We start from the raw sequence: 13,403 nt of genomic DNA, 5'->3' as shown, positions 1-13,403 counted from the left end.
AATTGAAAGAATCACTACACAAGCAATTCCCACCATTTCGAGATCGACCACTCTGACGTCATGACCATTCGTAAAATGCACAATCCGACGTCTGGAAGGGTGATCGAGAACACAAGAGTCGCAAAGAAAGGCAAGGATATCATGAGACCAGGACCACGTATGGAGCGACAAGCCCTCCGGGCTAACTTCCGACCCCTATATCCCGAGGATGATTCTGTATCGGGCGGAAAGAAGTCTGCCATGGGAGAAGACTCCTCGATCATCGATGGATGTCTCTCGTTGCCGTCCAAAGACAATAACCCGATGGTGTCTGAGAAGGAACCTGAACCCGAGATCATTCCAAAGCTCCCCGAAAATTCAACTGAAAACGATTCGGAACCAGACATATTTGAAGAGCTGTTGGAAAAGTTTCCTCACTTCTTTCACCTAGATGAAGATCTACCGATTATCGAGCCTAGTCCACCAATCTCCGAGGACACAGTCCAATACGATTCAACCCCCAAATCCGAAAGAAAAAGAGCAAGATCGGCCCTGTTAACATTCTTCTCGTCGCCGAGTAATAGGCGCGGTAAATTAAGAATAACTAAGGAAGAAGGTGGTCTTGAAATTCTCAAGAACTGCCGGAGCCAGGATGTTTCTGGTATAAAGTTGCAGGTCGATACTGTTGATGATATCATGGAAAGATTCTTTTCGGCAACTAATCAGTACGATACTTTAATGATATCGAGGGGGATAACCCAGAGTCAAGGGATTAAGATTGAATTGCAGGGTTGGAGGAAGTCAGAACCGACCGCAGACTGTGGTAGCGTGGACATCTCGGGACTGAGCTTAGACGGGTGAGAAGGAGGGGAAAGATGGATTTACTGTGCCAGTGAAGAAAGGTGAATCTATCTCAAAAGATGGACTGAAGTTAAATCTGTTGATTTCTGTCAATAAGCATGTTTGCAAAATATTAGTGGGAAGACTGCTGTACAGGAATACTTTAATTATCATTAATTTCTAATCTCAAATTCAGCCTTCATCCAAGGTTCCTTACCTAGAAATTGAAACCATCGGTACGGGGATATTTGTAGATTTCGATTCTGCAATCGCCCAGTTTCTTTTCATTATCATATTTTCTAGAGCATATTTGGTGCAGCATAAGTAAGTATCGAAGACGGTATGGTTTTGAAATGTGGGCCGAGGATTAGCATATGAATACTTACAAAGAGATGTTTGGGATTAACACTAGATGTCCATTCGCCTGTACGGATTTCATCCGTGATCTATTTCAAAGTAATAAATTTCCTTCTAATCCAAAAAGTAAGAGCACAAAATATTCATAGCACCCATTGATTCCCCAGTCCAGCCAAAGATTCCTTCCATCCACTTTTCCTCGCATTGCAGAATGCTTTTCAAAAGCAGCACAGATCAAAAGCTCATAATACCTAGACGCCATATTGCCCATTGGTAACGAAGAAGAAAATGTTCGAAAACAACGACCCCGCCTCATATCTCATCATCCATCTCTATTTTACGTCCCCTTTCTTGATCCAATGTTGATCCAGCGTCTATCCCATATTCGCACCCATTTCACGTCCACTAGTAGTCGCCGTCGTGGGGTTGTCGTTATTCCAACTCAAATATGTGTGATCACCCAGTTTTCTTGGTTTTATAAGATGAGTGACGGTGAAGAGTGCACCGAGTAGGATACAGAGACCTCCAACCACAATATAGGCGATACCGAGGAAAGGATTCTTACCACCCATAACGGTACGGGTTGAAAGAACAATTGATTTAGTACCGCCATATTCGGTAACATTGAAAACTGTGGATTGTTAGGGAAGAAAATAAGAACGTTGCAGTTTTAAAGCTTACGATGTGTGATGTTGACTTGATATTGACCAGTTTTCATAGTATCGTCGTCATTTCTCTGCAACAATTTACTAAATGTTGGCAAACCAGCCAGTCTCATCCAAACTTGGAATGCTTCATCATTCTCGAGATCAGGATGGTAATCGTCACTATAATTGTTTGGATACCGCTTGACCCAGTTTGGAGGAACAACGACATCAGACCAATTGTATTTTGTTTGACCATATAGCTCCCTATCACTACTCCATGACACATCCGAGTTGTTCTTCATAGGATAGACTACGCCACCTGAGGTGCTATTTGCGACATTTTGTAGGAATGGACTTGAAAATGTATCATTGAACACAGAGTTTGGAGCTAGACCACAGGGATAATATGGCTTGTCGACACCATTAACATTTACAGTCGTAAGTGGCGTGCAATCGCCAGAATGTATGGTACTTGCGGTGACTGCTTTGCCGGAAAGCTGATCAGAATCGAAGGACTTAGCATATCGTCGATGATTTTGGTAGAAGTTGGTGAGCTTATAGTAGAATAGAACAGGAGGCTCCATTTCGGATTTGATTGGGAATGTGAGTCGACATTGCACAGCTGGAACAGTAGCATGCGCGATACTGCCGTTGTAGTACGTTTGGTTGATATCTTGTCTGCACCATTGCGGAGGAGTTCCCTCATATACATATGGTGTTTTGAAAAACATTTCAACATTGTCATCAGGCATGAGAGAGCCTGTATCGAGGTAGTCGGTGCAGGCTGGCGCATCTGTATGGCATTTCGAATAATCGAGTACAATTTCCTGGACCTAATCCAAAACATCAGTCATGACTTTATCAAGACAAGTCCTGTAGAATTCGTCCTTCATTTACTGACCACACTACTAGCATATAACAACCCTCCACCAATTGGCGCGAAAATAATTCCGATGGCGAAGAATAATGGGAGTACGGTTTTTGGGGTTAAAATTGGTCTTGAATCGTGTCAGCTTCATTCTTTGGGCAATGAATACCAAACGTCACTCACTGCCACGCCTTCAATCTTTGTTGTCTGAACGCCGTATCTATTTATTACAAACTTTAATCAGCATACGTTCATATGTGTGGCATCAAATAATGGGTCCCTCACTTGCTGGCCGTCTACTCTTCGTCTTTCCTTTGTCACCATGTAAATGAGGATCTTGCGAACTGATGGAGTCCTCATGTTGCATTGCTGGTGGTTGATCAGCCATCTTGAGATTGACTTGCGATCATGAGACGATTATTGTAATCGGTTTTATTCCTCGGTGTGATTCGCAAAAGATTCCAAATGATTGTTGAAAGTTGTCGTCGCGATTATGATGATTGATTGCGCAGTTCAAGCCCGTGGTTTCCGCAGCCGCGATTTAAATTTAGCGCACTTCAGCCACACTTTCAAAACGTTCAGCCACATCAAGGAGGCAACAGAGGCGAGGAAAGGAGATGAGGACATAAAGCTGTAAGAACACAGTATGATGTACTATAATGCCGGAAAAGATTATTGGGCACCTACTAAAAGTATTAGGTGTATACAAGCACCTGATCGTGATGTCAAAAGTCATTTTATTATATTTATGTCAGCTCTAAGGCTCATAGCAGTACTGTGTATTGAGTAATGCTCCCAGCCAGCCCCAAAAAAGAGACCCCAACAACGCTATTTGGATATATTTATACTCCCCAAAAACGCCCATCCCATATATACTTCATATTTAGATCACAAGATCTTGTACAATCATTTACTCGTCTTTGAACAACCACGCACCTCCCGGCCTCATAGCTTCCGCATATCTTTCGGCTACTTTTTCACGCTCTATTTCCTTTTGCTTCTTCTTTAATGCTTCGTCTTCTTGAGTAGTAGGAAAATCAGCCTCCCAGAATCCAGGTGGTGTACTTCTCCTCGGAACAACAGATTTATGCTTCCCCATTGTGTTGGATGCTTTCCATTTTCTAGCTTGTGCTAAACTATCCTTTCTCTCTTCTTTTCCCATTGTCCAAATCTTATGTTTGTTGTCTCCTAAATACTCTTCAAGAAGTTTATCTTCCTCTGCCTTTTGTGAAGTTGTAGGGTTTTCCCTCGTGGGATACAGGGCTTGCGCTAAAGCACCAAATTGCTTCCCGCAACATTCTTCTCTAACACAACCCGGAAGACATTGACGATCTTTACCACGAACTACTTCTGTGTATGCATAATCGTAACCTTGATTGAAGTTTGGATTGATTTTGAAGTGATCAAGTTTTAACGTAGTCACAGGTCGTAATCGGTAAGGCTCTCGTTCGGGATCATCCGAGTCAAGATCTCGCCCGACTCCTCTTCTTGACTTTCCCTTACTTGTTGTCGGTGTCTTGGACGTTCCTGGCTTCACTTTCGGAGTGAGTTTGGTAGGCGATCTACTTGCTTCGCGAGGCGTTTCTGTTGAGCCACGTCTTGAACCTCTTAATGAAGGCCTAGAAATCTCCCGCATGATACCAGCTCGAGGACGACCAGTGGACCTTTTGAAGATTTCAGCCCCTTCAGCCCCTTCATCGCTTACAGATGCTCTTCGTTCTGTTCCGGAAGCCTCTTTCTTGATAACACTTCGAGGACGGCTGGAAGCTTTTTTGATAAATGCATTCCCTTCGTCGCTTATAATCGCTCTCCTTCCTGGCACCGGAGTATCATCCTGTGTGTCGAGATCTTCACGATGTTTTTGCAAGTGTGGAGTATTAGCTAGGGTCTTGTGTTTATCGAGGCGATTCGTCGTTATCTCTGTCGATAACTTGGACAATGGTATTACCGACCGTACTTCTGGAGCTACAGACTGCGGTGTTGGATAGGCGGTGATTTTCGTCGGCGAAGAGCTTGAAAGAAGATTCTCGAGAAGATCCGCGGAGTGAATGCGTCCTTTCCCAGCAGCCACGGGGGTTTTTGCGGGACTGGTTGACTCTCCATCCTCGAGTATTTCCTCCACTCCTCGAACGCTAGCACTTAGTTTTCGTTGCCGTTTAGTCGGTAGATTAGGGTCCACTGTATTTGGAAGAATACGGTTGGTACTGAGTGGTCGTAGAGGTTTGCCAACTGAGCTTTTGCCTCTCTTACTCGCTGGCGTAATCATTGTCCTTCCTGGCTGCCCAATGGTGGCAGGTGTAGGGACTTGGTTTTGCTCGTTCATATTGCCATCTAGTAACATCTCATCGCTCACCGCATTCTCAACTCGATTTTCATGGTCTTCGATGTATGGTATGAATGCTCGACGGCGCTTTCTTGGTGTGACAACCTTGTCACCAATGTCATCTAAATCAAGACTTTCGCTTGCATGAAGAATTCTAGCTGTGATAGGACTACTTAACTCAAGTTCCTCTAATTTAACCTTAGGTAAAGGCGTTCGTTGTGATTCACGCTCGTTCCTTTTTCTTTTCCTCACCGGGCGAGCAGATATGAACTCTGGGGCATCGTCGGATGATGGTATCTTAGGTGTCTCTATTCTTGGCTCACCGACAGTAGCAATCACCCTACTACCAGATGGTGAGGATTCTGGATCCTGAGTAGAACTCGAATTACATGGTTCAATAGGCAGAAACTGAGTTTCTCCGACGCTAGTCACATGCTGGGATCTTCGCACATGCCTTGGAAGTTGCGGGGATTCATGATCCACTTCCTCATTTCGACCATGTTCATGCCCATGATCATCCACGTCGAACTGTCGATTATTATCATCCGATGGAAGATCTTTTGTAGGACTCGTTACATGAACTTCGGTCGGCTGAGGAGCGACATCAACATGTCCTTGGTTGTTAGGTATTGTAGGCTTTCTTCCTTCCAAATCTTGCGACTTCGACCTCGACTTCCGGGTTCTTTGCGCTTGTACTTCAGTTCCATCATCTTTGTCCGTATGTGATATATGCTGCTCGTTGTTCCACGCTTCCCATCGACGTAATTGTGCATTCTTCTCTCGCAGGATTTCGGCATATTTATCTGCTCTTTCCTTCTGCATCAACCATTGTTCTTTGATGCGCTTGCGCTCGTTGTCGAGTTCCCTATAATTCGATTGCCGGCCCATCGAAGGTATTTGTCCGTTATCAGATGAACTTGATCTCTCATTATCGGTACTAACAAGCTCAGCATCTCTTGCTCGTATGGCCGCATTGCCTAATTCCTTCGATAACTTTTTGTTCTGCTCCTCAAGACCTTCCACCCTCGAATTCACATTCTGGTATTTCTTCAATTCCTCCAGAAGATGCATGTTCTCCTCTTCAAGTTTATCTGCCCTGGTTACCGCATTTTGATTCGTTCGAAGCTCCTCCTTGAGCCTTGACACATCTTCCTCCAGAATCTTAATTCTCAATCCCTTATCTTGTAGCGAATTCTCGTTCGATCGGATCTGGGGAGCATGTTCTTCGTTATCGATTTTGAACAAATTTGCCTTCAGACGCAATTTTTCCAATTCATCCTTTCGAATAATTGTATTATCTCCATTCACGAGTTCTGCGGGGCAAACATGATAAGCAAACAATCCCAATCAATCAAGAGGTTGACCTTACCATTGTCAAGATTCTGCTCGATATTATTGCAGATATTGGTCAATTGTTCGAACAATTCGCGTCTGCCATTCCTCCAATGCTCCATTTTTACAGCTGGTGCTGAATTTTAAGTTCATCGCGGTTGTGAAGTGAAGTGTTGAAGTGGCGCGTCGCGTTGTCAAGTTACTTTTACGTCAGTAATTTTGGCGTGGCACGGGCTCGGTTCGGCCGCTGTATAGGCAGGCAGAACCCAACTTCACTCCCGAGACCCCGGATCTTGTCGTGGTAATTTATTAACAAGAATCATCACGACTGATTCGCCGGGTAAACAATCCTTCAATTGCGTTAATTGAATCCAAATGTTGGCTTGTTTTTGTTAGATATTTATCGCAAAACAATGGTCTCACGACATACTCTCGGTTTCTCTCGCGAACGGGGGGAAACCTCTTGCTCACACTTTTGTGTAAAGGCATTGACGGATTTGTTTGGTAAACTGCCCACGGCCTTATTTTCAAAAGAAAAGAATTGACAGTTTTGTCATTCTTCACGATGAACATGTGGGTGAAGGCAGTCATAAAAATGGCTGGGTAGAGAGGGTTCAAGCAGTCTTGTGTCTGTGTCGCAGTCAGTGGATTGAGATACAAAAGAATTTCTAAACTTGGGGAACTTATGTCTCTCAAATATTGCTGGGTCTCCATCATTGTTCCTAGGTTTGATCTGGCACCAAATCGGGCCTGAATGTCTGTTGCTGAGAAGTGACTTCGCCACACTCAAGCACACCATCACTATTTCCTGCTCCCACTTTTCGTTGCGAAGATCCTGCGGGTTTGTATTGAACGCCTTTTTATCAAGTGAAGAAATGTGTAAAGTCCCGCAAACTCAAGTTTAGTTGGCGCAAGTACTGTGGATATGAGGAATTCCCCATAGTGAGTTAGCCATGTTCTCGTGAACCCAAAAGTACTGGTTCCTAAGCTACCTTGCGAGGACATCAAGCGCCTTGCTTAAGAAACCCTGGTACTTCCACCTCATTTCCTTGTCTCGTGAGTGTGTGAGCCCCGCGTAGGGCTTTTGAGTATGCCTTTCACCTGCGAGCGGTTCCTGTGATCTGGGCTGATTAGCGAGAATTCTTCAACTTGCACTGCTGTGTGGAATCATCATTCTATATCTCTTGGGATTTAATTAACGGCGAGTAATTGCGGTATCACGATAGTCTTCAATTCTAAACTTGACTTTGAAATCAGGAGGACCGTAGGACTTGTTGCTCGGGCGTGGCTGCGTCGAGAAAAAACCTCAATGGCTTAGGGCTGTTCCCGCAACTCGTCGAAACCCTCACGTTGTAACGCATTTACCACATGATCTTCGTTTTTACTTATCAAAATTACAAAAGCGACAGTCTTAAAATTCTATCCAGCCCTCCCTTTTCTTTCTGTGAGGTCAAGCAACATACAATATTGAATCGCTGATTGCAACAGAGTGCCCCAGTTACGCACATATCCGTAAATTCCGGCACAAGTCTTAGGATATGATGTAGACAGCCCTTACCACTGTGGTAGATCTGTGAGTCAGCTCTCGATATTTCTCTTTTGGGGTGATTTATTATTTCATTTCGGGTAGATAGCGCAAGATCGAGCTTTGCGACAGAAAATTCTCAAACTCCTGGAAAGATAATTTGTTCCTGGCCCGTACAGCGCTTTTCTCTTGTCTTTTTGCTCGGGTTTTGGGATGATTCCGCTTCCACAACTACTTGATCACTTTTCGTTTTGATTTTTACTGACTGCATATCTTATTCTACTTCGGCGTGCTTAACGAGTGATGATTATTTTACGATGCTTCACATAATTAAAACTGGCATCAAGTATGCAATCCAAGTCTAATATACAGAAACCTACCTCGAGGACCAAGATCAGTCGTTAAGGTGTCGCCAATTCCGACAATTATATCCATTCGCGACAATTAATAGATAGAATTTCTCGTAATGAATTTATTCACTAATAGGCAGTGGATGTTGGCTTTGATGCCGTCAGGGTTTGACCTTCGATCACCAGTTCTGAGACAAGAACGACAGACTGCAAGCTTACAGTGGCAGTTGTTACTAGCCTTTTTGCTGTGGATACGTCTCAGCAACCCCCATTCGACGCAAGTGTACATCCTCCAGAGGTAGTTGAACTAAGTGTGATGTTTCTCACTCTGGTCTGAAGGCTGGTAGTGCCGGGTAAGCTGGGTGGCGAGAGATTAACTGCGCAATCTGCTCCAACTGCATCAGTTCCCCACTCAGTGGCTGAAAATAACTTGCACCATTGCTGTCCGGTCGTCTCGTTTGTATTGATTGTAACAGCATAACACGAATCATTGGGCTCATCATTACTGCTGTTGGATCCTCCTGTGTTATGATCTAAACATGCTTCCATACAACCATCCATATTGGCTATAGAATCAGGTATTGCAAACTGCATAAGACGTACACTCGAAGGTACATCGAAAGTTCGATTGCAAAATAGTCGGAAGTTCGTGGGTACTGTATCCTGATGGGATGTTACTAGAAATATAGAGTTGTTGTTTGCCCCTGAATCAATCTGGCATGGCGATGTAATGTTTGAGCTCTCTGTGTGGCTATGCCTAGTATCCATAGGTTAGCGATAGTTGCGCAAAACCTCACAGATAATTGTTACTTTGAATGATTATTTTTGTTCTTATCTTTCATACCGCCGGCAATTCCACCCCCAATTCCAGCAGCCAGAAGAGCCACAATGACCACCATAAAGATCCAGAACCACATGACGCTCACTCCCAAGATTCTACGATAACTTCTTAGGAATTGTCGGTTTCCTTCCAGCTCCGCCACAATTTCTCGCTGTGTGAGCGCCGCCTCGTATTTTGTTTGTGCCTCCCAATCAACCTGCAGCCCATCCTGATGGCTGATAGGTCTCGGACGCCCAACCTCAAGACCAGCTTCGAGCGGAACAGGAATTGGAGACTCCATCATCCTACACAACTTCTCAGACATTATTGATCAATTGATACTATAAAGAAAGCATATATAAGAGATCTTAGAAGTTTCTAAGTAAGAGAAAGGTGGAAAATCAAGGCGGACGAAGTGCGGAGAAGTAGCTAGGTACTAATGGAGAATTTTCAAGTGCCATAACGCTGTAATTTGCGAGTGCTATGTGATAGTGGAAGCCTGGGAAAGCAGCAACATGAGGCGTAGTGAGTAAGTTATTTATACTCGAGGGTGTGCTACTCCTTTAATACAGATGTTGGAAGTCTTTCGTACCTGCAGCAGAAAAAATCATGCGAGTGGTGGAAAGCGAAAGAAGGTTTGGGTAATGTACTCTTTGGGTAAAATAGAACTTATGAAAGCCGTTTTCCATGGTTTCGATGATGGATATGATAAAAATGGGTGTATTGTAGGGCCACGCCGCAATCCTACAGGTTCTCCATCATTATGTCACAGTTTGCGACGGGGTTGCAGAAATGGCATAATTATTGTGAAAGATTTGTCAGGGTGATTCCTTTACATTTTATAGAAAATGTTCCAATAACCTAACTTGAGTCAATTGATCTCTTGGCCAATCAAAATTTTATTACAAATAAGCAAACTAGTGCGCAATGATTGTTCTAGCTACTTACATTGTAGCAATCTGGTCTTCGTTCAAAAAGTCACTTCAACAAGTCACGCCGCACACCTCAAACACCAACACGAGGGATTCGCTGCAACCCTACATAACTGTCAGTACACCCACCCATGTACTTATTCAGCACGTGAGAGAATAAATCCATCCCTCCAAAAGGAAAAAACTCGGTCGTAGTCTGTTGCTTGCTTCAGTTTGTGCAAGGTACCGTCACACCCAAATATAAAACTGAGCTTTACTTTTTAGAAAATGGTCTGATTAGTTTTCTTTCTAGGTATTATGAAAAAGTATAAGAACTCTGCATAGTCGAACACTCACAAACTTAACCATGACACAAAACTCAAACAGCCCAATGTACGGCGAGATTCTGATACAAATTCCAAGGAAATGGAAGGCACATCGTGATTACACTCGGCGGTTTATGGAACGTAAAGATGAAAAGGTCTTCTTTCCATATCCTCTACGCATACTCAGAGCTTAGCTCATTGATACGTAGGATATCGTATAAAACTCCAAGAGGAAATGTAGGGATGCTATCGAGGACCCGTGTGGGCCACATCATTTACATTACAAGCCAAGCAGACAACTTCATCTTTATCACTGCAATATTCCTATGCTGACTGAATTAACTTCGAATCGCGGTGAAAATTTTCAGAGAACTGCTAGGAATGTCTAGGTGCATTCTTTTGCTTCTTAAGTTCTTCCTTCCTTGGTTTTGTGATTGCTGAAAAGTATTTATTTCCGCGAAAAAAAAAGATCTTGGACGTTGGTGATTATGATCCTTGTAAACGATTTCAACCTTGATATATATCATCGGAACACACTCTCCTAATAAAACAAACTTCAATAGATTGGTTGTTCGGTCTAAAAATATCACTAAAGTGTCACATAAGGTATCTAGAATATTAGTAACCTACAAATTTTTCTAAGTGATTGTGCTATGACTTGGACGTATTTCTCGATCCCCAACAGACCAGAAGTCTCCCGCCAGATGAAAAGCGCGAATGGACTGATATCTAAGAGCATAAATTGGATTCGTTACTACAGATTATATTTTTTCTTCACAATATCCACTCAAGATCTTAGGTTGCAAATCTACAACTCACGTGTGCCTTGACAATGCCAAATTTACAGGGTTTCGAGACTAGGTATTGTCTATCAGAGCAATTCAACCTAACAAATGGAACCAAATGTTGCACGTCTGAATTCAAAGCCACGTGCGATAGTGTCTGATTAAATGTGAAGGCCTAATGTTACACGTCTACAGAAAAGCGGCGTGGAAATTCTCATTGACCGAGGGTAAGACGTTCTTCCACATTTATATCTGCTGGCCTGCAATATTCCAAAAACGGCACCACCGGGCGAAGCTTGTATATATTAATATCTCATGTTCGAATCAAGCCACACATAGAGCCAATGACACAGTCTTGACTCAAAGCCATAAACAAAGGGTTCTAAGCTACCCGCCAACTTCTTACCTCTGATTTCATCTCTTCCTGCCTCCCGAATAAGCCGCTTCATTTATCGGCCGATCCAAAGCTTTACAATACGGCAACGTCGCATGTCTTGCTTTCTGACGGTTGAACTAAATTCTGCACGGGTCATGCTAGCCTACCTACTTCTTGCAAATTCAGGTGACTCCTTTTGATCATGTTACATGTCTGATCATCACAACACTTTTTTCAGCTTTGTTGCATATCTTAAAATCTGGTGGCTTGGAATCAAAGCCTGGAAGGTAATCATTTTATGATGAACTCTCAAATTCACTTTCATTGTAATACCGTGATTGAGGTTTCTCTTTGTGGCATTTCAGCACCTAAGTAATCAAAATGATTTTTCATTTCAACATTTTATTTTTTGTAACAAATACCATCTCTAATGAGACATTCACAGCTTCTTACAGATGACTTTTCTACAAAGTTGAAGGCACCATTCATCAGGGGTCGAAGCGACTTTACGCGACAGACGCTCGGACTCTTGTGCTCATATTTTGATAAAAATACCTACCTATAATATACCAATCATCACAAAGCAACATTAGCTCTTTCCAAGAATTGCTATTTTCCTGTCAATTTCAACCTAATGAAAGTAGTATATATGACACTAAGATCAACACAGCCTTGAAATTCGAGAAAAAGCGGGGAAGTAAACAAAAAACAGGTCTCCGAGGTATATCAATTGCATACGGAATGGCCTATACTGGTATTCCAATATTACCATCATGTAGATGTAGGTACCCAACGTGAATTATTCTTAACGTGCTCAATTGTGATTTCGAGATGTTCCTGGATGCCGCATCGACCGATTTCGTGTCTCCATAAAGGTTTCACGCCGTGCCGTACTTTCTATACCCTCGCACATCACAATTATCAATATACCTCAAAGATGTCAATTAGTTTTTCTGTTAGAACTTAAGATTGAAAAATGAAGTCTTCATGAGCATACGAGATTGAGTAAATTGGCACCGAACAATTGACAATAGGCTAATTTCGAGTTCTGCAAACATACTTCGGGTCCTTTTAAACACAGGAAGTTGGTCCAATGTGGTTCAAACAACGCCTGTAGTAGATGTAGTAAGCTTAACATCAATTTATCTTCCATAGATCTGGCTTGATTAATTGTGTATAGAGCGACCGTTTTTGCTATGCTACTTGAGGATGCAGTTTGGCAGTAATGCAACTCTTGATTCATTCCCAACCATTCTGCAGAGGAATAAATGGGTTAAAAGCAGCTATACCGCTTTAAGACATGCAATAACACATTCAAAAGTCACGAGCATCTTTCTCTATTGGTTTAGATGTTATTTCTACCACTTCCTTCTGCGGCCGGGCTAGTCTTAGGATTTATCCGATGATAGCCGCAACATCTTACGATATGCAACATTATTACTTAAAAGTCACGAGTACTCTCTATCATTGGCTATTCAAAAGTTCTACCTTCTACAGGCAAAGCCGCTACAGACACTTGCTCATAGCTTTGAAGTGTGCAGAGTGACCAAATGTCCGTATTAGACTACAAAATATTCTTTTCAACGGAGAATTATGAGCCTCATGTCAAAGGACATGTACAATAGTATTGATTCAAACTATCTATATCATCAAGGATTCCCAATTGTCGTGGCTATAGATGATACGACGGGTGATAGCAGATCGGGAAAACTAAGATCAATGGGAAATTATATATATTTCTTTAGAAACAAGTCAGGAATTCTGGTGAAACCTCATAGATGAAGTTACTCGTGGGTTTTCAGATCGAATAACTTTGAATCTTTGTGGGATATTTCTATCTTCTGTCGGTATAATTACATATCAGGCTTCGATTCTTGAGAATATCTATTCCGTGATATTTCGGTTTTATTTAGGGACAGGAACAGTTAAAGGCACAAGATTAGAAGACATGCCCGCTAATCATC

The 13,403-nt window shown here is 42.6% G+C and overlaps 5 protein-coding genes across 5 annotated transcripts; 1 reads left to right on the top strand and 4 right to left on the bottom strand.

Annotated features, from left to right (window-relative positions):
• Nucleotides 1–60: 60 nt before the first annotated feature.
• Bfra_001210 (uncharacterized protein) lies at nt 61–840 on the top strand (the record flags this gene model as incomplete). The annotated part of the gene is made up of 1 exon (XM_037331648.1): nt 61–840. The coding sequence occupies one exon, from the start codon at nt 61–63 to the stop codon at nt 838–840; it is 780 nt and encodes a 259-aa protein (XP_037195802.1).
• A 710-nt stretch (nt 841–1,550) lies between these two features.
• On the bottom strand, nt 1,551–3,157 carry Bfra_001209 (putative lem3 cdc50 family protein; the record flags this gene model as incomplete). The annotated part of the gene is made up of 5 exons (XM_037331647.1): nt 2,977–3,157; nt 2,875–2,911; nt 2,725–2,821; nt 1,858–2,656; nt 1,551–1,807 (listed from the first exon to the last, which is right to left on the bottom strand). The coding sequence occupies exons 1-5, from the start codon at nt 3,077–3,079 to the stop codon at nt 1,551–1,553; spliced, it is 1,293 nt and encodes a 430-aa protein (XP_037195801.1). The 5' UTR covers nt 3,080–3,157.
• A 444-nt stretch (nt 3,158–3,601) lies between these two features.
• Nucleotides 3,602–6,468, bottom strand: Bfra_001208 (putative dna repair protein; the record flags this gene model as incomplete). Its single annotated transcript, XM_037331646.1, has 2 exons — nt 3,602–6,327; nt 6,384–6,468. 2 exons carry the CDS (start codon nt 6,466–6,468, stop codon nt 3,602–3,604), a joined length of 2,811 nt encoding a protein of 936 aa, XP_037195800.1.
• A 200-nt stretch (nt 6,469–6,668) lies between these two features.
• Nucleotides 6,669–7,063, bottom strand: Bfra_001207 (uncharacterized protein; the record flags this gene model as incomplete). The annotated part of the gene is made up of 2 exons (XM_037331645.1): nt 6,669–6,696; nt 6,777–7,063. The coding sequence occupies 2 exons, from the start codon at nt 7,061–7,063 to the stop codon at nt 6,669–6,671; spliced, it is 315 nt and encodes a 104-aa protein (XP_037195799.1).
• A 1,287-nt stretch (nt 7,064–8,350) lies between these two features.
• Bfra_001206 (uncharacterized protein) lies at nt 8,351–9,366 on the bottom strand (the record flags this gene model as incomplete). The annotated part of the gene is given in 4 exon segments (XM_037331644.1): nt 8,351–8,428; nt 8,441–8,454; nt 8,488–8,964; nt 9,066–9,366. 4 exon segments carry the CDS (start codon nt 9,364–9,366, stop codon nt 8,351–8,353), a joined length of 870 nt encoding a protein of 289 aa, XP_037195798.1.
• Between the last annotated feature and the right edge of the window lie 4,037 nt (nt 9,367–13,403).

The sequence above is a fragment of the Botrytis fragariae genome (assembly GCF_013461495.1).
Source record: "Botrytis fragariae strain BVB16 chromosome Unknown tig00000006, whole genome shotgun sequence".
In the NCBI taxonomy this organism is placed as follows: domain Eukaryota; kingdom Fungi; phylum Ascomycota; class Leotiomycetes; order Helotiales; family Sclerotiniaceae; genus Botrytis; species Botrytis fragariae.
The sequence above is the reverse complement of the archived record's forward strand: the minus strand, read 5'-3'. Positions and strand labels throughout refer to the sequence as shown.